The following is a 23,165-nucleotide window of genomic DNA, read 5'->3' as shown; positions in this document are numbered from 1 at the left end:
TTATTATAAATCAATTGAATAAAACCCCGCAGGAAGCTGATTATATAGTAAAAAAAAATAAATCAGTTCAGTCAATTCAGCCTCCAATTGATAGTATATTATATACCGAGTGTGGAAGTGATCTATGACATCAATAATGAGGTTTTGATAACAAATATTAGTATCTTTACTTGCATTGATTTTCATTATGGCATTACAAATTATTTTCTCTATTTCAGTATCGTAATGAGATCATTACAGTTCTAAAAAACAGTGCTGTACTGAACTCATTACAGCATCGTTTTCAGTTATATTTTTCGTTTTGTGGTTGTCTCTACTGACTCCCAATCCTATCAAATTTCAACAAACGTCAATAATTGTCAATATTATATAATTTGGATATAGTGAAATGATACAATACAAATGTCACTGGAATGTATAATCTGAATGTTTCATTGAATTCCTACAATATTTCACAAAACTTGATTGAAATAGAGAAAATATCATCTAATACTCGTTACAGAAGACTATTCCAACACTTCGAAAACGCGTTCGAAAAAAAAATTCCGCATTCGTGTTGGAATAGGAGCCCATTCTGAAACTTGTTTTAGAATATACTATTCATTAACTGGAAACATAAAAAGTTAATTGAATCAAACATAGATTGGATCTGACAAAATGGCTTTGGTCATAGATAAAAAGATGACAATGGTTGTTTCAATATGTGAAGATAAGGAAAATGACACATGCTAGTAAGGAAAGTAACATTGGCTAACCAGGAAAATATGATTCATTGCTGTTTTATGCATATTAATAAAAGTATGGTTTTTAATTCAAAAAAGGATCTTCATCTCATACTCTACTTAAAAAGTCCCGAGCCTAACACGTGAAAAACTTTTTTTTAAATTGGATTTTATTCGTCAACATAGTTTCTTTCAAAATGATGTTTATACCAAACGGTCCTCTAACTTTCCAATACCAAATCCGTAGAAATATCCTCCTTTACTTTCAAAAAAGGTTTCAACCTCGACAATCGCTTCTTCATTAGAGCCGAATTTCTTTACCTGGAGCACCTTTTAATAGTTGTTGTCGATGCATCAGTGTCCTAGTTACTCTTACCGAGCCATTGCTTTGATTACATAGTAATTTATCCTATCAAAAAACCGTTGCTATCAATACACGGAACTAGTTCTTATTTATTTTTCAAACAACTACAATTGTAGCGTCAAAAATTTAGGGCGCCTGTGTCCCCTGGCCCTCTTCTAGCGACGCCACTGCTGATTGTGTATCAAAGTTGTACATTGTTGTAGACTACCTGTAAGAGTGGCGCCATGATTTCTCGTCCTGCATGCCCAAAAATTAGTCCCCAACAACCAACAACAATACCTAACTTTGTCATTTTGGGTCTTGTAACAATAATACTTCCTGAGAATCTCCAATTTTAGCTAACGCAGCGCGCTATATGTTTGAAAGTGTTGAAATTCTTCAAGAATCAATATGATATAGAGATTAGGGTAATTTTGCTTTTGCATAGGCTCAAATCAATAAAAAAAATTACGTTCAGAAAAAATATGACTACAAAATTTATTCAGTATTCACTGTAATGTAATCTATAATAAAGTGTTTTTCAATAGGGGATTTAATTTTAATATTAAAAAAAGGGTATTTCGAAAGAAATCAATAATTGTATATATCATTGTAATTGGAATCAGAATAAATTTGAATTGTAAATAATATATTGAGATATACCATCAATAATGGGTAATTGGTCTCTTCTACCGAGAAATGAGAAAAATTGGAGACATATTTTTGAAGACTTTTGTTTACAACATGAGGGGAATAATAGGGGAAAATTTTCAAAATTCTGTACAAAAAATTAAACTAATTTTAGGATAGGTAAGCTCTTGTTTCTTCCCTCCATATGACTTGCATTATCGTATAGGTACCTGTAATCCCACATATTTGGATGCTAGAGACATTTTTTCTAGTTCACAATATAACTTTTTCAAAATCACCTTAAGCCATTTCTCCTAAACGAACGAATCCTAAAAAATAGTATCTGTTTTTCTTTCGCCATTATTCACAAAATTATTTGTGAAACACTTAGGTATATCTTCTAATTTGTTTATACAGGCGTCTTTTCTACGTAACTTACATTGTAGGTGCCGAAAAAATGTTTGAAAAATGAAAAATTATGGAGCTCAATATCATTAACTTAATTTGAAGTCATCAAATCCAAAGGTAAATTGAGAAAGTATGATAACTTCCATTTCGCATATACATTAAGCGTTAAAAAATATTATAATCAATTATACTTAGTCTGAAATGAAAAGACTTCTTCGATTTCTTTTAAATGATAAGATGAAAATTATGAAATGAAATCGTTCCACCGATATTTTGCATTCTTCTGAAGAATCAACATTCTGATTGGAGAATTGAAAATAAAAATTGTTGTTATTTAAGGGGCGGCTCCAAAAAGGGATTAAAAGTCGGTAAAGTTTATCAAAGAAAACGTCGACAAGGCTGATCAGTTTTAGCGTCAATAACTCGTAAAAAAGGCAATCAGGGGAATTACGCGTCAACTGAGATATTTATAAGTATAATGCATAATACGGCACCTTTGATAGTTTTTGTTGTTAAATTTGTCTGTATATTTCTTGTTCTTTCCAAATGAATTACATTCCCATTCGGTACTTAGTTTCTCTATTCATGAGATTTTTATCGATCAAGCTTGAAATTCCTGAATTTTAGCGCCCTAGGTTACCGCCTACAACCTGGCGACGGCCCTGACGAGAATGTCTCAACGTTTTTCGAAAATTCTAAAAATTCCAGAAACCGGATAATTTGTTTTCTACGTGAGCGTTCCTAATCCCATAATATTATCTGGCAGTAAACGTCTGGACAGGTAATTTTTCGAAGGTAAAGGGGCTTTGGCAATAACTGTAAAGTAATAGAATATAGATTGACGTCTGTTTGACAAGCTCTATGTTAACTTCCGATTTTACTTGGATTGGATAGCGGTGAAATTACTATTGGTCTACAAAGGTTGTTCTGCATTCGAAAGAAGTTGAAAACGATAATTGTGATATGGAATTCCGGGATATGTACATTTGAAGGTCGTAGGAATTCAATTAGTTGAGAGTTTAAATGAAAATAAATACAGTGGACGAGTGGACTCACGTTAACTCGAAACACCACGGGACCAAGAATTTTTGTCGAGTTACGTATAGTTCGACATAGGCGTAGTTCGAGTGGTATAGGTCATTCTTGATTATATTCGACTTACAGAGGTAATGAGATATAGAGGTGCGCCGAGAGGTAAACCAAATGGTAATTCGGGTTATAGAGGTAAAGAATAGTGATATTTATTCCCTATAATAAGAGTAGATCGTACATTTTTGATGAATTTACTAAAAAATGAATTGACAATAGAAAATTTCACAATGAAATAGATCAACGTGTCTTTGTGTTGACGAAAGCCATTCAACAAATTCTGAATATTTTAAGAGTTTATCTAATGAAGGAGTTTGATTTAGACTGTATAACGTCAAAAAAGTTAACTTATTCATAGTGTTATTGTTCGTTTTTTTTGGTAACTTTTTTTCATCCTGACAAATTATTGCAATTATTGCGCAGGAGCATTTTATTCAAATTTTTTAAGCTTGTCTCAGAAATTGGGAGTGAAAACGCTAAATAAGTTTTTCTTGAAAATTCCAATCTACCGAGAGGTCTCTCCGATGCTTAGGAAATTCGGGATAAAAAAACATTAAAAAAAAATGTATTTCCAACAACCTTTACATAACTAAGCGACATAAAATAGAATTCTATAAAACCACACAATGCAATTATTGCATCATCAAATACGCTCGATTCATCGACACGTTTCGACTTGTGCGGAGGGGTTTTGAATTAACTACTGACTGAATTAACTACTGACTGAATTAACTACTGACTTCGAGTTATAAAGGTAAATTTAGTGCGTCTTCGACTTATAGAGGTAAAAATGGTAAAATATATCCATAAAATCGTTTCGAGTTATGCATGGAAATTTGTTCGGCTTAGACAGGTTTTTCCAAGGGGATTGAAATTAATTCGAGTTATCACTGTATAATGTGCATTTGTTCAGCAATGCAAATGTACTTATTAGTGTCCATAGGAATCAAAAATTTTATGATTGAATGGTCCTCACATATCCACCTTATATTTAAAACTAGAAATCTGAATTGTGAACAGCAAACAATTTTCTCGAAACCATAATTTCCTTCATTCAAATACTCACAATGAAAGTTAATGAAAACTATTCGAGTGCTTAATTACTAATTGAATCTCAAATCGTAATATGGGTGAGCATTATTCAGACAAGCTACAATCGTAAACTAATCCACTATCCCAAATAAATTCATGCATCAGTCATAATAGTGTGTGTACTGAAAGTTTGAACACATTCAGAATATCAAACTTACTTGTTACTTACATTGTGTTTAATATTCACAAGTCGCGACTCATTGATGCAATGCGATGGCTCGGTTGGCCCACCACTTTCCACACGCATTTTGGCTATGTATATAATGCCGAAAAAAATTATTTGATTCATAGTACCTTCAACAAGTACCAAGTAATCAAGATGGCAGCTAAATATTTGGTGAGTATATGGTCAAACACAATAATACCTCTAAAAGCAGGTGACGAAAATTATTGATTAAAGTTTTCGTATTTGAAAGAACACATTTAAATTTCCCAAGAAGACGTTTTCCATCAATTTTCATTGTTTTCGAAGTAACATTGACACTAGGCGAAACTATTTCTGTCAATCGCAATACATCTATGTACAGGGTGAGTCAATAGTGTTCGATCGGTCGATAATTCGTGTATATTTTGGGCTATGAGAATTATTCAAGGTTGGACGGAATCGACAGCACTTAGCGCATAAGCTTAAATTATTTTTGACTCTAGAGGTTGGTCCGAAATAGGTGAAGTACGATACCATCCTGTTTTTTTGAAAGGAAATAAACAATTTTTATATCTTACTTATAGTCTCCATTATATTCTGATTTCGAAATACCGCACTTGTCATTTATCTGTGGAACTTTTTGACGTAAGTCACTTTTTCGAAAAATTTCATGGTTGAAATGTCTTAAACTAAAGATCATGTCTTGAAAAACGTTCGATATAATTGTACAATTTCTTTCTTATTGAGATCCCAAAAATGTTTCAAGTCATCTGCTAATTTTCGGATCACTCTACACTGGAATTTTTCAAATATGTATGCTCTTTAAAAAAAGTCAATAGAATAACCTACCTCTGCGGTCCGCTGAGTTTACCCAGCTACTTTGCCTCAGATACCCGGATGTAACCATCCGCACATCAGGGTTTAATTTATTTGTGTGTTTTTCCTCGCGGGTAAGGATTTACTTAGCACAAGCACTTCAGAGCTTAGATGTTGGTCCAACCCACGGGGTGAAGATGACTTTGTCCTTCCATTATGGATTAATATGTATGTACGCATTGTATCTGAATTTGGGTTGGAAAATATAAAATAGTCACATCCTATACTTAGACCTTGTACACAGTGGATTCAGTATTCAAGTTGAAGAACAAACAACAAAATTGTCGTTATCAAAAAGAAAAGTTACTGTTACAGTTGAAGTAACATCAACAGAAGCACTAACAGTAATAGGAACAATAACAATTACAGCAGTAGTAACAGTACAGTTACAGTAACACTTGCGTAACAGTTACAGTAACACTTGCAGTAACAGTTACAAAAACAGTTGCAGTAACAGTTAGAGCAACAGTTACTGTTACTGTATCTTTAACTGTAACTGTTACTGTTACTGTATCTGTAACTGTGACTGTTGCTCTAACTGTTACTGCAACTGTTACTGCAAGTGTTACTGTAACTGTTACTGCAAGTGTTACTGTAACTGTACTGTTACTACTGCTGTAATTGTTATTGTTCCTATTACTGTTAGTGCTCCTGTTGATGTTACTTCAACTGTAACAGTAACTTTTCTTTTTGATAACGACAATTTTGTTGTTTGTTCTTCAACTTGAATACTTAATCCACTGTGTAACAACAGTAACAGTAAGAGTAACAGTAACAGTTATAGCAACAGTAGCAGTAACATTTACAGTAACAGTTACAGTAACTATTAGCTTCTGTTGAATGCTAGTTCTTTTTCAAAAAGTGTAGGTAATAGGTACTTAAATAGAACATTTTTCATTTTCAGATCGTTCTTTGTGTGGCTATCCACTGCTGTTTGGGAGGCGTAGTTCCCGCAGTCCCAGCAGTTGCTGCTGTACCTGCAGCTTATTCTGTCCCTTATGCGTCTTCTTACAGTGCTAGCGTTGTTGACCATGCCATCGCTGCTCCAGTCGCCCAGCCTTTGGTTGCTGCTCCAGCATTTGCTGCACCAGCAGTAGCCGCTCCAGCATTTGCTTCATATGCTGCTTACAATGCCCTGCCTTATGCCTACGCTCCAGCACCTCTGATTGCCGGATAGAAGAATCATTCTGATTGGAACTTTCATCTATAGCCACAACCTTGCTCGATAATGCTCCACTTTACATCTGGATTCGAGGAAACATTCATCTAATATTGTGGGCTACACGTCATTCGGTAGATTTCACATCGTTAATTCATTTCTCGAACTTTTTTGAAAAAATTATCTTTGGTAATTTCAGTTTGATGTATTCCTCATTTACAGATGTTTTTGTATATTTTTCTCATGTTTTCTTCAAAATAAATTTGATGAATTGTTGAAAAAATGTTGTCTTTCTTCGAATTATAATTTGAGCACGTTATTAACTTCCTTCAAATCATTTGATGTCGAAGGAAATCCTGGAATCGGTCAATTCTTATTAATATAATTATAATACTCACATTTGGAGATTTTTGCAGCATGTGCCAGAGAGTAAAAAGCTCAATCCTCTTCAAAATTCATCAAAACCATTGCGTCTTCCCCAATACTTATTATACACTGAAGAAAGTTCGCAGATCTTCGTAAATCATCAAATTATGAAACCATTTTTCATCATTATTCAAGTTATAACGTCAAAATAGTGCGTTTCCATATAGGAATCGAGCTTTTCAATTTGTTATTTCTTAATATTTTCAATAAATAATAGAAATTAATTGCAACTTATAAATATATGATATAAACAACACATTAAACAATATATTGAAAATATTAGTTATTGAATCAAATGATCAAATTCCAAAGCATTAGGCCCCTGAAATTGATTTCTGAATTTCTCTGGAACGTCCAAAATTAATCCAATTGTATTATATATCAGAAGATTCAACAGGCCGGTCATATATTCTCATTTATTGATACACATATTGAAAAATTTATTATCATAGTGTGATATAAATGAATTCTGAACATGAAAGATCTATTTCAAAATGGGTTTCTGCTGGATCATCCTGAAGAAAACCATTTTCAACTTAGGAATGATGAATGATTCTGATGGAATACCGATTACTTACCCATACCTATACAAATCAAATTTATGTAATATTGTATATAAACTGTGCGGAAAAACAATAAAATAAATCATTAAAATGTATAATAAATTTGCATCAAATGAGGGGAAAAGATTATATTATTTTAAATATGGAACATAACTTTTAACAATCCAATTTTCGATACGACAAGCATTTTGAACTAATTTTTGTTTTTTTTTCCTGAGAATAAAGTATATTATTATATTATTATTATATAAATCTAAGGTAGTTAATTAGGCATTGAAGAATATGTAGAAAAGTTGAGTTGCAAGATGAAATTCACCTGTTTTCATCATTATTTTTACACAATCTGTTAATTTTCAAAGAATGGTACCATAATATGTTAACATATGTTTGTTCATTTAAAAGGGTTTTTTTATAGATTGCATTCTCTTTTTTTTCCTCTTCAATTTCTTTCAAATGAATGACATATTATTCAACATAATGAGTGATGAGTATTTCATGTTTAATCGATGGTCAGTTTTCGTCCCCTTAAAAACAATAATGAGTTGGCAAAAAGTCATTCCTTACTAAGAAGCGACATTCTTCAGAATAACTTTTATTTCAAAAACATGTCATTTTAGGAGACCTTCGTTTTCAATATGAAGGGAATGTGTAGATGTGGAAATCAAATACACAAAATCCCCGAAATTTGAAAGCAGATTCACGACGAAATTAGATTCATCAAGAAACTAAACCGAAGAAAAATGAAGAAACTTATTGAACATTACACAATGTATGTACACCAAAGACCAGGTAATATTTTTCCCAAATGATTTTCTTCTCGTTAAAATTAAACTGTAACAAATTAATTTATCCATTTGATAAACCTTTGATAATTAGATTGAGGAGGTTCTTCTTCCATTGTTTGGTTGTGATATACAGAATGCTAATATTTAAAGAGTAATTTTTGGAGTTAATTTGAGGAAAAAATGTCGACAACATTTTCATTTATTATAGAAGGTAATAATGTTTCTAGAAACAAATATCTGCTTCTTCCTAAAATAATATTTTTAATATAGACGAAGTCTATAGACAGAAAAAAAGAAAATTTCAAGATGCCACAACAATTTGTCCCTGGAGTTAATTTTTTTTAAACGAAAACCATGCATTGACCGAAATAAACTGAAGAGATCAAATTGGCTGATAGAAAAATGAAATTTTCAAAAATAGTTTTGTTTCGAGAATAAGCAGTGACGTACTATTATTTTCTCCAAAAATAAACACAAAACCCAAGAGATGAGAAACGCCCGCATGCCCAACCCTAGACCCGGCACTGCACTGTGCAATAAATAAAACTGTCGACCGTTTCTGGGTGCCAAAACTGTCAAATCCTACTTGAAACGAACCTTTTGAATTTCTCTACCTGCAACTTTCTGAAACACAAAATTCTACTAGGAACCAGGGTAGGGAATAGACAAAATACGGTTTGTCTAGGTGGGGGAGGTGTAAGGCTCGACTTAAATTTTAGTGCAGTTTGTGAGAATGTCCATTTTGTGCAGTGTTTTCAGTTAGAACAGACCTAAAGATGATAAGGAATCCTTTCGATTCTCCCTCAATGGATTGGTTGAGAAGACCAGTAGTCAGGTAATTAATATAGTCCAATATTCTCTTTGTGATAATCTTAAAGTGTATTTCAAAGAACTTCTTTTATTATAATTGTCACGATCACATTCACATCATTTCAATGTTCATTGCAATTCATTTTATCCACCCTTGATCCCAATCAGTTGATAGTTCGATGAATATTTTGTGAAACCCAGTCATAATCTTTTATATCAAGTTTTATATTTTCATGCAAATATATTATTGTTTTATTGTTATTATCTTTTCAAGCCTCATTTCAACAAGTGTGAATTCAATAAATTCTATTTCTTTTTTATATCATTTTTTGCTTGCTGATACATCAATCTCTTCTCAATAATATACACATCAGAATTGGCAGTTTTGAAATCTTTTTCAGAAATATTGCTCCACTCAACTGGTTTAGGTAGATGAATGAAGTTTTTATTAACCCATTATTATCACGTTGATTTGATTATAGTTATTTTGTGGTTTTATTGAACCGAAAAATAAAAGCTTTGTTGTTTTTCAGTCCGGAGCCCTGGGAAGGCACTGCTAATTTAAATGAGGAAGAGGCAGATCTGGAAGTGGAGAATTGGGACCCTTATGACAACGGTCGTTTGGGTCCGGTAGAAATAATGGAGGCGGATGAGCAGCAATCTGCTGATTATTCTTCCTTATTTCAACCGGAAATGGATCCTGAATATGAACATCATATTCAGGAAATCATTACCCAATTCTTCTGCGATTTTGAGAATCCAGAAGGTAAGTCAAAAACAACAAAAAACCTTATACTTTATATTTCTAGACCCTTCTAAAATTTCCAAGTTCTGACCTCAAATAAAATTTATGATAGATAGGATGTGTCAGCTTTTTTCTGTAGAGAAGTTTTTTTTTTGGGGAATGAATTATAATAATAATAATGAACTTTATTCAGCACTCGACTATTGAAAACAATACAAATGTAATCCACCAACTTAATTTAATTCTTCATAAATATAACTCATTCAACATTTTTCGAATTCTCTATAATTATCGCAATATTTGATCTTTTCGGGTAGTTTATTGAAGATAACTAATCCCCTGCTAAATGTGGATTTATTCATTAATGTAGTATTAAATTTTTCTATGTAAAAATCATCTCGACGTCGTGTATTAATTATAATTATGTATCTCATTTATCGAGTATTAGACGATATTTTCTCTATTGCAGTCGAATTTTGTTAAATAATATCGAAATTCAATGAAACATTCTGATTATTATCCATCCTAGTGACTTTTGTATTAAATCTTGGCAGCAAGTGCGACTGTTGCGAAAATTGACAGATTACAGAATTTTATTTTGATTCGTACGTTTCGAATTTTGAAATAATTTATAATTAAGTATTGAATTCGTGAATTATGTCTGAAGAAATCGATTCAACAAGAATTAAGAGAAATTGCGAATAATAGGTACCTATTGGAAATCATTTCACTATATCCAAATTGGATGAAACACAATAAATTGTAGATATAACACAGCCTAGACAATTTTTCGATGCAAATTACTCAGTTCGGTTCTTTGATAACAACAGTATTGAAATTCCGTCACGAGAATGATACAAGAAAACCGAAACAACGGGTAACTGTATACCGATGGCGAATGCAAAAATCACAGATGGAAAATAAGGGGGGACGGCGGCAAAGCTGATAGATAAATGAAAGTAAAAAACCACGGACGTACACGTTCTCGTAGTGCAATAAAAGAACTCGTCTTGAAAGCGATAATAAACTAATGAACCGTAAAAGGGTCCGATTTTTTACTGGAGTATTGATTTCAAAAGCAAGTTAAATGTTTCGTTTTATCTGGCAGTCAACAATCTGTAGAAAAGTTGATGCAACGTCTATTAGTTTGATGAGACTGGTTGAATTTAACCCATAGAAATCAACTATTAGGACATTGAGTCAGTTACGTGATTCTTTAACTATTAACTAGTTGACGAATGAACGGTTAGCTCTTGCAACATTACTTTCATTCAAACATTTATTTAAATATTGAACTGTTTCAGCCGTTACTATTTGGTAGTTTTTATTATTACTACCAATTGAATTGGTAGTAAAACTCATTACTAATAAAAACTTGTTTCAATAATTTTAACTAGTTCAATTCAACCGATATATCGAAGGGACTAATATTCTGCATGACTCATTTCAAATTAGAAACTCATTTGCAATGGTGTATCGATGCATAGTAGTGTGACATACTTCAAGAGATACCATGTTTCTATTATTATTATTGTAAATTTCCCCATTTTCTATGACACTTATTTTTTAGCAAAATTTTAAGAGAAGTAAAGTGAAAGAACACTCAATATGAACCACATACAAAAAAACGAGATTCACATTCTCTTTGAGTACGTCCACACGCTGCATTTCAAAATACGTTCACTCGTATGTATATACTCGATGTGACATTTTTCACAACAAAATTCTATCTTTCATTATTTAGTTAGTTAGTTTTGGTTCTTCTTTCGAACTAATTCAACGAATGGCAGTATTTTGTGATATCAGTAAATAATATTACATTTCACAGAAAGGGAAGTAGCAGGAGCAGAAGGAGGAGATCAACCTGAAGATGAGGAATATGAGGCAGAGAATGATATAGAAGATGCCTCAGAAGATTTGGAAGAATATTCGGAAGAAGATACGGCAGAAGATTCTGAAGAATATTCGGAAGAAGATACGGCAGACAATACGGCAGACGGTACGGTAGACGATACTACAGACGATACGACAGACGATACGGCAGATGATATGTCAGACTATATGGCAGAAAATACGGCAGACGATACGGTAGACGATACGGTAGACGATACGGTAGACGATACGGTAGACGATACGGCAGACGATATGGCAGACGAAACGACAGACGATATGGCAGACGATACGGCAGACGATATGGCAGACGAAACGACAGACGATATAACAGACGATACGACAGACAATATGGAAGACGACATGGCAGACGATATGGCAAAAGATACGACAGTAGATTAAATAAAACATGAGCAGAAGAATTTTTTTATATCAGAGTAAATAATACGGGAAGAAGCAGGAGCACTAGAAGCAGAAGATGAAGTAGTAAATGAACCCGAAGATGAGACATATGATAAGACATATGATGAGGCAGAAGATACGGCATAAGATAAAGCAGAAGATACGGCAGAACATATGGCGAATGATACTACAGAAGATGAGGCAGTAGATCAAGCAGAAAATACGGCAGAGGATACGGCAAATGATACGACAGAAGATAAGGCAGTAGATCAAGCAGAAAATACGGCAGAAGATGCGGCAGAACATACGAAGAAGATTGCCCTTAGAGAAATTGGAGTTTGAAGGGTAACTATAAATCTATTTTTTATTTTGAAGGATTGCTTTGAACTACATACATAGAAAATCGCGAAGGGGTCATTCGTTATTTTGCTGCTTTATTAGAGGAATTATCCTCTACACTTATACAGGGTGATTCACCGGGATGGCCTATTAGACGTTTATGGAAAACTAATCATAATTTTGAGCTGCAAATTCGCATATTGGGGTTTGAGACAATGATCTTTCTCCCTAAAATATTTTCAGATCTCTACTACTCCCGGTTATACCGGAAACATACTACTACTTCCTTATTTCAAATGAAACACCCAGTATATTATTGCATCATTAGATAGCTTTTTTGATGGCAATTTCGGCAATATGCCATACCTTGGGAAAAACCCAACGGTTCATGAGTTATTGGGATTCTTATGAAAAAAATGGTGGCGATGAGGATTCGCATTTTTTGAATATTTCAGCAGAAAAAGCTTTTTTATACAGCATGGTCCTCAATTTTCAAACTATGGTCAGCTCGTAAACCAGGCCGAAAAAATGTTGAAAGTTGTAAATCAAGATATGGACGACAAAATTAGTAATATTGATATATGTATTACTACCACTATATTTTTCTTGTGACTGCTCGATCTCTAACGGACAGATGTTATGGAACTTGGTTTTAGGAGTTTTCATAGATAATTATCCATGCTAATTATGACACGTTATTAGTGAAACGTCTCGTATTCAGTTTCAATTTTCATAGACTTTTCTAATAATATAAAAATGAAATTTGAAATTTTTTACTGAACTATAGAGAAAACAAGAGACAACACAAAATTCTCATTTTTATTTCTGATTAAATAAGATAATAAATTCTTGAATACAGTATTGAAATTTCCATTCTTAATATCAGTAAATAATCAGTAGATTACATTTCGAAGTGATGATCGCTTCATTCCTATTCAATAGTAATTGTAAATATGAATTTTACAGAGATAAAATTTTTATTCTACATGTTTTAATGAGTTTCAAAATGTAATTCACATCTCATTATTTTACAGCTTTCTAACAATCGAAAGAAATTTATCCTATTCCTCAACTGAATTTCTTGAGTTTGGTCGTTTACTGTCAAGGTCAATGGAGAGCGTTATACCTTGCCATGCCAAACCAATTTTTGTCTCAAAAAATTCAAGAAGGCATCGACGACATTTGGTTCCAACAGGACGGGGCCACTTTGAATTTATGGATCAAACATGCAAAACTGAAATGACTCATCTAGTAGCATTGGCCAGAGGAGAAGACTCCGTGCTTCCTAAGTAGAAGGTCTGGAGTTCCAGCACCAAGCAAGGAAATTCTCTGGTTACAAGGGACCATTCAACCATTAGTTGTCGGATAGAAAATGTGTACTGCCAGCCTGAAGTGGCGATGACACACATTATCAAAACCTATACGAAACACAATAGGTTCTCTTAAATCTGAGAAGATCCAGGCTTCTGATAGATAATCAGGATATGAAACATAATATGCGTTTATATCATTTATAATTTTTATTATATACTTACCATAATAATATGACTATTGTAAAATATCCTTGTAAATAGTTGATGTTAAATTGTTTTGTAATGAAAATATTATATTATTACTAATTTATTTATCGTTTTTTCAGTTATTCTGAATATAAAATCAATTCTAGTTTCATGTTGTTTTTTAGATCATTTTTTCACTACATTTTTATACGATTACAGTTGTGCTCTGTTGTAGTTATACGTAAATCACATTCACCATAATATAATGTATTAAGTTTTTGAAAGAAAATTCAAATCTAAATTGAATTTAAAGTAATTAATTCAAAGTGGTAATAAATTTTGGAAAAGAAGTATCCTCTAGTAATAGTGCACACTCTAGTAACAGACTCCATAAACTCAAGTAGGCAACTGAAAATCTTATTTTAGGATTGTTCGGTTTTCGTTATACGCTGTGTCCGTAATGTATGGAACGAATTCTTTTTAAGCTAAACAGACCATTTTGAGAAATAATCTTGAAACACGACGATTTTTTATTTTAATTTACCGTATTTTGAAATTATAATCTGATAGGTTGAATTACTTTCGAGTAATGACGTCACGTCATTTTTTTTTATATAGAACACCCCCATTTTGTCTCAATTTTTCGATTACTATAGCTGAGCTGATTCCAAAAATGTATCACATGTTCATTCCAATTGGTACAGGGTGGACAAAAATACAATAGTTTTGTGTGCTCAGAACGCGTAACATTCTTTATTAGTTAAATCAACAATATTATCAAAAATACTTATTGTCTAGCGGCAATTGGTTTGAATGTAACACCCTGTGGTTTGTTACATTTTAGATTAATAAATATGAGCTGTTTCCAAACATGTTTGGTACTTGTGGTCTAGCAGACAGAATATGTCTGTTATCAATTTAACAAAAACATAGTCATTCAGTTTTTTGTGAAATCTCATTATTTGTTTATTGCCGCTAGACAATAAGTATTTTTGAAAATATTGTTAACTTAACGAATAAAGAATGTTACGCGTTACTTTATGAGCACACACAATATTGAATTTTTGTCCACCCTGTACCAATTGGAATCATCATGTAATACATTTTTGGAATCGGCTCAGCTAAAGTAATGAGAAAATTGAGACAAAATGGGGTGTTCCACAAAAAAAAATGACGGTGACGTCATTACTCGAAAGTCATCCTATCAGATTATAATTTCAAAATACGGTAAATTAAAATAAAAAATCGACGTGTTTCAGGATTATTTCTTAAAATGGTCTGTTTAGCTGAAAATTAATTTGTTCCATACTCTACGGACAAAGTGTAGATGCTAGGACTGAGCAATTTATAGGGCTTAGTATAATGAACAATTGAACAATAACTATTCATACCATCAGCTACGGATTGCCTAATTCTATAAAACTGCGTTCGTTCCGCAAAAGCTCATTAGTTACACAAAATTTCATTTCGTAACGAATTGCAGACAAGGTTTTTTTTAGTTTTGGAGAAATAAATAAAAAAATGTAAAATATAATCGATGACAATATAAGGGAAAGGTGGGCAAGACGGGGACTTTAACGCTACTCCGTCTTGTCCCCCTTTCCCCTACGTAGTCTTTTTGCTACTATTACTTCGTGTTAGTTGTCAGTTTGACATTTTGTGAATAAGTCTGAACAGAAAGTTTTCAGTTTAATTTTCACAAAATGGGTGCTTTACTTAATTTCTGAAGGGTTACCAAGCAATATTGGAAGTATTAGAATAAATTTGAATAATTCCAATATTTTTCATCATATTTTCAATAATTGATATATAAGTTAGGTCCTAATCTTGTGTTATTATAAATGAATAATAGTAATTTACGTAACAAGTCCGGAAAATAGGGTTTTTTTGTCACTAATTATGAAATCCATTCTTCGTCACCTTTTAAATAATATTTTGATTCATGCAACCAAAAGGTGTTTTTTTTTTCAGAGCTATAGAACTTTAAATTGCAATAAAACAACGATGGATTATTAGATTGACATGAATTTTATTTATCCGCAAGACAATCTTGTGGCATTACATCTTAAATATGATTTCTGGCATATGACCGCCACGGCTGGCTCAGATGTAGTCCAATCTGGACGTCCAATTTTCGATGCCTTTTTCCAAAATTTGTGACCGTATATAATAATAATAATAATAGTATTGTTTATTTCCAGAATTATTAGCATACAGACAATAGAATGGAAACAAGTCATATTGGCACATTATTGCCTAAAATCATTATGTATGTATCACAGAATACCTTGAATTCATACATAGAATAAGGTTCACATTTCAATATAAATAGAGATAGGGCTTTTCGAAAGGCTTTGATATCTTTAATGATCTTAATTGCTCTAGGAAGATAACTAAATAATTTAATTCCCATATACATTGCACTGCGTTCAGTAAGTGAGTATTTATGCGCAGGAAAAAAATATGAGAACATTCTTCTAGTATTATTACAATTCCTGTATGCATCCCAGTAATTATTATTTTTGATGAAGAATAACAAAACTCTGAATATATAAAGTCCTGGGAGTGTCATTATGTTATTGCTCCTAAATAATAATAATGTTCAGTTTCAATAATAAAGTTTTATGGTCTACTCTATCGAAAGCTTTAGAAAGATCTACAAAAAGCCCAGCGGGTATTTTATCATTTTCGATTGAATCAATGATCATCTGTAATAACTCAAATACTGCTGTTTCAGTGCTACGACCGAGAATGAAACCGTGTTGTCTGCACGAAAGTATCTTAAACTTGGTGAAAAACTTTATTAGACGATTCGCTAAGATTTTTTCGAATATCTCAGCGAAAGCTGTTATTAAACTAATTGGTCTATAGCTTGAAAAATCGTCAATATCTCCCTTTTTAAAACATGGCTTTACTATGGCAAGTTTCAACATGTCCGGAAAAATTCCAGCTTTAAAAGCACTATTAATAATATAACAGATTGGATGGACTATTTTCGTTATATGCTTTTTAATAACTTTGATGGGAATGTCGTCGTGTCCGCATGAATTCTTATTTTTCAATCTACCAACAACCGAGACAATCTCCGCTTCCGAAACCTCAAACAAGTAGAAAGATTTAGTGGAAATTTTCAAATTTTCCTGCCTAGTAATACTAGATTTTGCAAGGTTTTCTGTTGCAATATTTGCGAAAAAACAATTGAAATCATCTGCCAATTTGCACATTTCATATTGGTCAGACTCGTCCCCGAATTTTGTTGGCAGTTTTCTTCTGGGATTCATGTTATTTCCTGATAATTGACCAATTATTCTCCAAGTAACTGCCGATTTATTTTCCGCCTTATCTATGATCGTTCTATAAAAAGCTTGTTTACCCGAAATTAGGGCAGAATCATAACGTCGTTTAACACCATTATAAATTTTACAGAATTCAGGTCTACATCTAGAGACAACAAATATTGAATCTAATATTTTTTTTAAATTTTCGATTTCAGGGGATGAATTAATTTTACGTTTTTTAGCTACATTCAAATTCTGAATTGGAAAAGCCGAATTGAAACATAAGTCAATATTCTTAGAAAAAAACGCCCACATATCATTAACTCTATTCTCAGGAATATCAAAAATAACAGACCAATCAACATTATCGAGCAGATTTTCGAATAGTTGATGATTACTTTCGTTATATATTCTAACATTTCTAATTAATCTAGATTCATTGCGCTTCACATCAGCTTGAAAGACGAATTTTTGTCCTGAATGATCAGACAGGTGTTCTTCAACTATGGTTACCTTACCTTCTATACTTGAAATAATATTGTCCAAACAAGTAGCTGAGTTTGTGGTTATTCTAGTTGGTTCCTTGATTTTCAATTCCAGGTTATAAGTTTCAATAATTGATAGAAACATTTTCGCATCCTTTGAGTGAGATAGGATGTCAATATTAAAATCACCTGAAATTACCAAATCTACACCCTGTAAAAAACATTGATCAAGTACAAGAGAGAATTTTTCGAAAAAGAGAAATACATCAGCCAAAGGCTGCGAGTTGGGGCGGTAAACACACACTATTAGATACTTCTTATACTGTATTTCAATTTGGCAGGCACAACACTCGATTACACCTGGTACACTAAGTGACTTGATATCCGGTCTTTCCAGGCACTCAATCCCTTGCTTGACAAAGATTGCACATCCACCATGATGTCCCTTATCTCTGCAGTAGGAAGAAGCAAGAAAAAAATCTTCTGGAGTATAGATTCCTATCTCCTCTTCTGACCTCCAGTGCTCAGTCAGACACAATATATCTACTTCATGATCCAGGAGGGCTTGCTGTAATCGCAGAAAAGAATTACAAATTGATTGTATATTTTGATGTAATATACATATATGCTTGCATTTCTTGTAGAAATTTTTATTGTTGAATTCGTTGTGTACGAAAAACATTTGAGAAGTTGAATTCTCTCAACGTAACACCTGCCGGCCAGAAAGTTGGGTTCTGTAATTTTTCGAGAAGGACATCGTCTAGAATCCCGATACTGAAAGCGGAATTTGTTCCTCTTGTTGGAAGTTTTTTCATTTCTATCGTATCATGATTTGGTAACTTTGATATACAGGGTGGCCACTTTTTCAATGGGATTGTATTGGTAACTTTTAAACCATAAGAGTTAGAAGGTCGGTCAAATGGACAAAAAGTTGCATGCATAGAAGCATCATCAAGCAGTTCGAACAAATCGAGATTATCAGGGCCGGTTTTCGAGATATCATAAGAAAAGTAAATTATGTCATTTTGATTTTTCTTTTTTTCCCACTTCATTTCAAATATCATCAAAAAATGCTACAGGAATTTTTTATTCGACAGTAAATTATTCTCAATTTGACGTAATCAGATTTCGTATCCAACGTTTCGTACTCTCTGTGCCACCCTCAACCTCATTTTTTTCAATACGGACCTGTATATTTTATGACATTTTTCGAAATAACTTTTAACGCTGAATTCAACGATATATCATACAATGTCATTCAAAGTAGATTTTCAGGTGATTTTGACCCTTATCCAATTTTCTTCGGGTCGGATCTGTATTACCTTCATTTAGTTTAATTAACAACATGCATTATGCAGTAAATTTCGATAAAAAAATCAACTTACCCATCTTGAACTAAATGGAACATATTAGAATCAAAGCAAGAAACCAGTATACTGGTTTCTTGGTTCTTCTTTTATAAAAATCATTTAAATATTTAAATTCATAATGATTAAACGAAAGTATCATTTAATGAAAGAAAAATCAAATGATTATTCGAAATTAAATGAAAATTAATGAAGTAAGTGTTCGAAATGTCCACCATTTTGTAAAATGCACTTTACGGTTCTGGAACCCATACTTCTTATACATTTGCTTATTTGGTCTCCTTGAATACCTTCCAAAATATTCTCAATCACTATTGTTGTATTTCTCATTTGTTCCGTTGAAACAAATTACAGAATCGAACTTTATTTTGAGAGCATTACGATATAATTTTTGCAAGGCTTGGTATTCAAATTTAAAATCATTGTATTCGCGTCTCTTGACTATTTTATTAAGAGCAGTTTTTGAAAAATTCCATTCACTGGCCTCAGTTCTCGATTTTTTTTTCTGGGTTCGATTGAATTTTGGTCAGAACAATGATATCGTTAATAGGCTTGTTTTTTCTTACATACATACCATTAATTTTGGATGAGGGTCGAAATCTCCTGAAAATCAACTTTGAATGACATTGTATGATATATCGTTGAATTCAGCGTTAAAAGTTATTTCGAAAAATGTCATAATATATACAGGTCCGTATTGAAAAAAATGAGGTTGAGGGTGGCACAGAGAGTACGAAACGTTGGATACGAAATCTGATTACGTCAAATTGAGAATAATTTACTGTCGAATAAAAAATTCCTGTAGCATTTTTTTATAATATTTGAAATAAAGTGGGAAAAAAAGAAAAATCAAAATGACATAATTTACTTTTCTTATAATATCTCGAAAACCGGCCCTGATAATCTCGATTTGTTTGAACTGCTTGATAATGCTCCTATGCATGCAACTTTTTGTCCATTTGACCGACCTCCTAACTCTTATGGTTTAAAAGTTACCAATACAATCCCCTTGAAAAAGTGGCCACTCTGTATACTGTTTAATGTCTTCAGCATGAACGTCATCTCCTTTTATCCTGCCTACGTATATCCATTTTTTTCTAACTGCTCCTTTAATTTTGGAAGATGGATCAATCTCCCCCGTACAAAAGGTTGTTGTTCTAGACTTTTTCTCAGAAATATTTTTCGAGATTGATTGTGGTCTCTTAGTAGTCTTCACCGAATTAAATTTATCATTGTTCCTTTTCTTTACAACAGTGGTCCATGAATTATCATTTGCATTCTTTTCTTGTGTATTATTGTCATTAGTACCATTATGTTTGTTTATATCGGCTTGCTCTGGAGTTGGAACATTCAACAGTTGTTGACGGCGCATGTTCGCGTTTTCAGAACTACTCGATGTCGACGTCTGTCGTGAAATTTTACGTTTCCCCGACAGTACTTCATCATCACACGGAGTAGGTACCATTTCTGTAGGTAATTTGTTTTCAGTTACCTTGATCGATAGACTTGGCTGACAAGAGTGACAAGAAGAACCTTGTTTACCTTTTTTTAACCTGGTTATTTCACTCTCAAGATTTTTTATCTTATCAGAAAGCAATTCGCTATTTTCCAATAGAACCAAATTTTTGCTTCGTACTTCATCGAGCAATTCACTCAGTAATTTCACCTGAATACTTAGATATAGTTTCACTGGGTCATCTTCAAGTTTATTCAATTGTATTGATCCACTTGATATTTCATCGGGAATTTGAACACTTACATGGTAACATGAAGAAGTTTTCTTAGAGTTTGAAGTGTTCCAGCAGGAAGGATGTAAAACTGCGCTGCATTTGGTACATTTCATAGCACCAACCACTTTTCTATTACAGTGACTGCATAAATTCGAATTAATTTCACTAATATTCGATTTTTTCGCTAAGCTATCGCTCTCTTCACCTTCACTTGACGCCATCTTGCGCAATAGACAAGGCGAATAACACGGCGAATATTGTCTTCCAAAAGATCAAGGGTTTGTGGATTATCCGAATAGACCAATGACTTTACATAGCCCCACAGAAAGTAGTCTAGCGGTGTTAAATCACAAGATCTTGGAGTCCAACTCACAGGTCCAAAACGTGAAATTGGGCGGTCACCAAACGTGTCTTTCAATAAATCGATTGTGGCACGAGCTGTGTGACATCTTGCGCCGTCTTGTTGGAACCACAGCTCCTGGGCATCATGGTTGTTCAATTCAGGAATGAAAAAGTTAGTAATCATGTCTCTATACCGATCACCATTGACTGTAACGTTCTGGCCATCATCGTTTTTGAAGGAGTACGGACCAATGATTCCTCCAGCCCATAAAGCGCACCAAATAGTCAGTTTTTCTGGATGTAACGGTGTTTCGACATACACTTGGAGGATTAGCTTCACTCCAAATGCGGCAGTTTTGTTTGTTGACGTAGCCATTCAACCAGAAGTGCGCTTCATCGCTAAACAAAATATAATGGACGTAGTGCGCGATACGTATTTCGCACAGAACCATTATTTTCGAAATAAAATTGCACTATTTGCAAGCGATGTTCAGGCGTGAGTCTATTCATGATGAATTGCCAAACCAAACTGAGAATAAATAACTTGACAGCTGTTAAATCGGTCACCATCTTGAACAGTAATGCCAACTTAATGTTATATACCTCGGAAAAAAAGACCCTATAGTTGAAAAAGTATGACGATATTAATGAAAAGTTATTCTTATATTTAATTCGTTCATTATATTTTTTGATTAATATGAATTAAAACATACAACACACTGGAAATTCTACATTATCGCATAATTATACATTCTCCTATTGCTAAATTCACCAACATTCATAAAGTACCTAATGATTTAAGATATATCTATATTTTAAAAATAATGAAAATTTGTCGGCGAAATTCGAACCCGAAGTTATTTGTTCCGTTCCGATATCCGAATATAACATTCAAGATTTAATAACTCGAAAACTATATTCTCTAAGACTTCACGGAGAAAAAAAATTATATTCTGCATTTTGAAGGAGGTATTTTATATTTCCATTGTGTGATTGTATGCTGGCAAGAATCCTAGAAATGATAAAGTATTACTTTTTCTGAGGGAAATTTTTTAGGTTAGCTATAAGAAAAGAATATAAGATATTTTTGGTTGATTTGTTTAAATATTTTTCTATATTCATTTTAATTCTTCCCACATAAATTTTTCTTTTTCCAAGTCATTCTTTGGAATAATTTAAAATGCATATATACCTGTTCCATGCAATGAGAAAATGAAACAAATTTTCATAAGATTTTATTTTATTTACATATACCTAAAAAACAGTTTATATTATATATTATAAAAATATTCATATAAGAATTCAGTCACAATTTTTATAGATTTATAATTTCAGTCTCATTGAAAAGTGAAGAACAGAAACTAATAGAAATGAAATGAAATAGCAGACAAGTAGATAGTTGCAGATATTGTTTCAGTAAGGAAATCAAAATTGAATTGAAAAATATTCAACTGAGAATTTGATACATATTTTCCTTATAGAACTATTCACTATTTTATATAGACATCAGAATTCAATATTTCTAACATTAATCTGAAAGCAATTTGTTTTCACACAAATTTCATGGTTATATTTTTTTATTAAATATTGGCACTCGGGACTCTCCTGCCATACATTTATCTATTATTATCTGTTAAATTTGTGATACAGAACTGTTTTGCCAATCCAGATTTTTCAATGCAAAAATCACTAAACAATATTTTTGGAAATATTTCATTAATTTCAATAAAAGTTCAGTGGATTATAGTAAAAAAATATATACTCGTACAGGAGGCTTTGAATTCTGAACTCGGGAAAGATTATCAATGAATTCTGTACTCTTATTATAAATAACAATTATAATAACATTTTACTTTGAATAACAGTTAATGACAAAGTGGAATAATATTAATTTCCGTCAAGTAAAGATCGAGTCCTTCAATATTTACAACATTTTTGCTATTTATTTAGAGATTTCTATATTTATTCACTTTTTTTATTATTCAGAAAGGAATGCTCAAAGAAGATTTTCACACCCAAAAAGGGTTTCGACTTTTATAT

The 23,165-nt window shown here is 32.6% G+C and overlaps 2 protein-coding genes across 2 annotated transcripts; both read left to right on the top strand.

Moving 5' to 3' along the window:
• Positions 1 to 4,486: 4,486 nt before the first annotated feature.
• LOC123681174 (cuticle protein 16.5-like) lies at positions 4,487 to 6,747 on the top strand. The gene is made up of 2 exons (XM_045619412.1): positions 4,487 to 4,621; positions 6,210 to 6,747. The coding sequence occupies exons 1-2, from the start codon at positions 4,493 to 4,495 to the stop codon at positions 6,480 to 6,482; spliced, it is 402 nt and encodes a 133-aa protein (XP_045475368.1). The 5' UTR covers positions 4,487 to 4,492; the 3' UTR covers positions 6,483 to 6,747.
• A 1,845-nt stretch (positions 6,748 to 8,592) lies between these two features.
• LOC123681172 (acidic repeat-containing protein-like) lies at positions 8,593 to 14,064 on the top strand. Its single transcript, XM_045619411.1, has 4 exons — positions 8,593 to 9,073; positions 9,582 to 9,814; positions 11,622 to 12,430; positions 13,459 to 14,064. The coding sequence occupies exons 1-3, from the start codon at positions 9,015 to 9,017 to the stop codon at positions 12,083 to 12,085; spliced, it is 756 nt and encodes a 251-aa protein (XP_045475367.1). The 5' UTR covers positions 8,593 to 9,014; the 3' UTR covers positions 12,086 to 12,430; positions 13,459 to 14,064.
• The last annotated feature ends 9,101 nt before the right edge of the window (positions 14,065 to 23,165 follow it).

The sequence above is a fragment of the Harmonia axyridis genome, chromosome 5 (assembly GCF_914767665.1).
Source record: "Harmonia axyridis chromosome 5, icHarAxyr1.1, whole genome shotgun sequence".
NCBI lineage: Eukaryota > Metazoa > Arthropoda > Insecta > Coleoptera > Coccinellidae > Harmonia > Harmonia axyridis.
The sequence above is the reverse complement of the archived record's forward strand: the minus strand, read 5'-3'. Positions and strand labels throughout refer to the sequence as shown.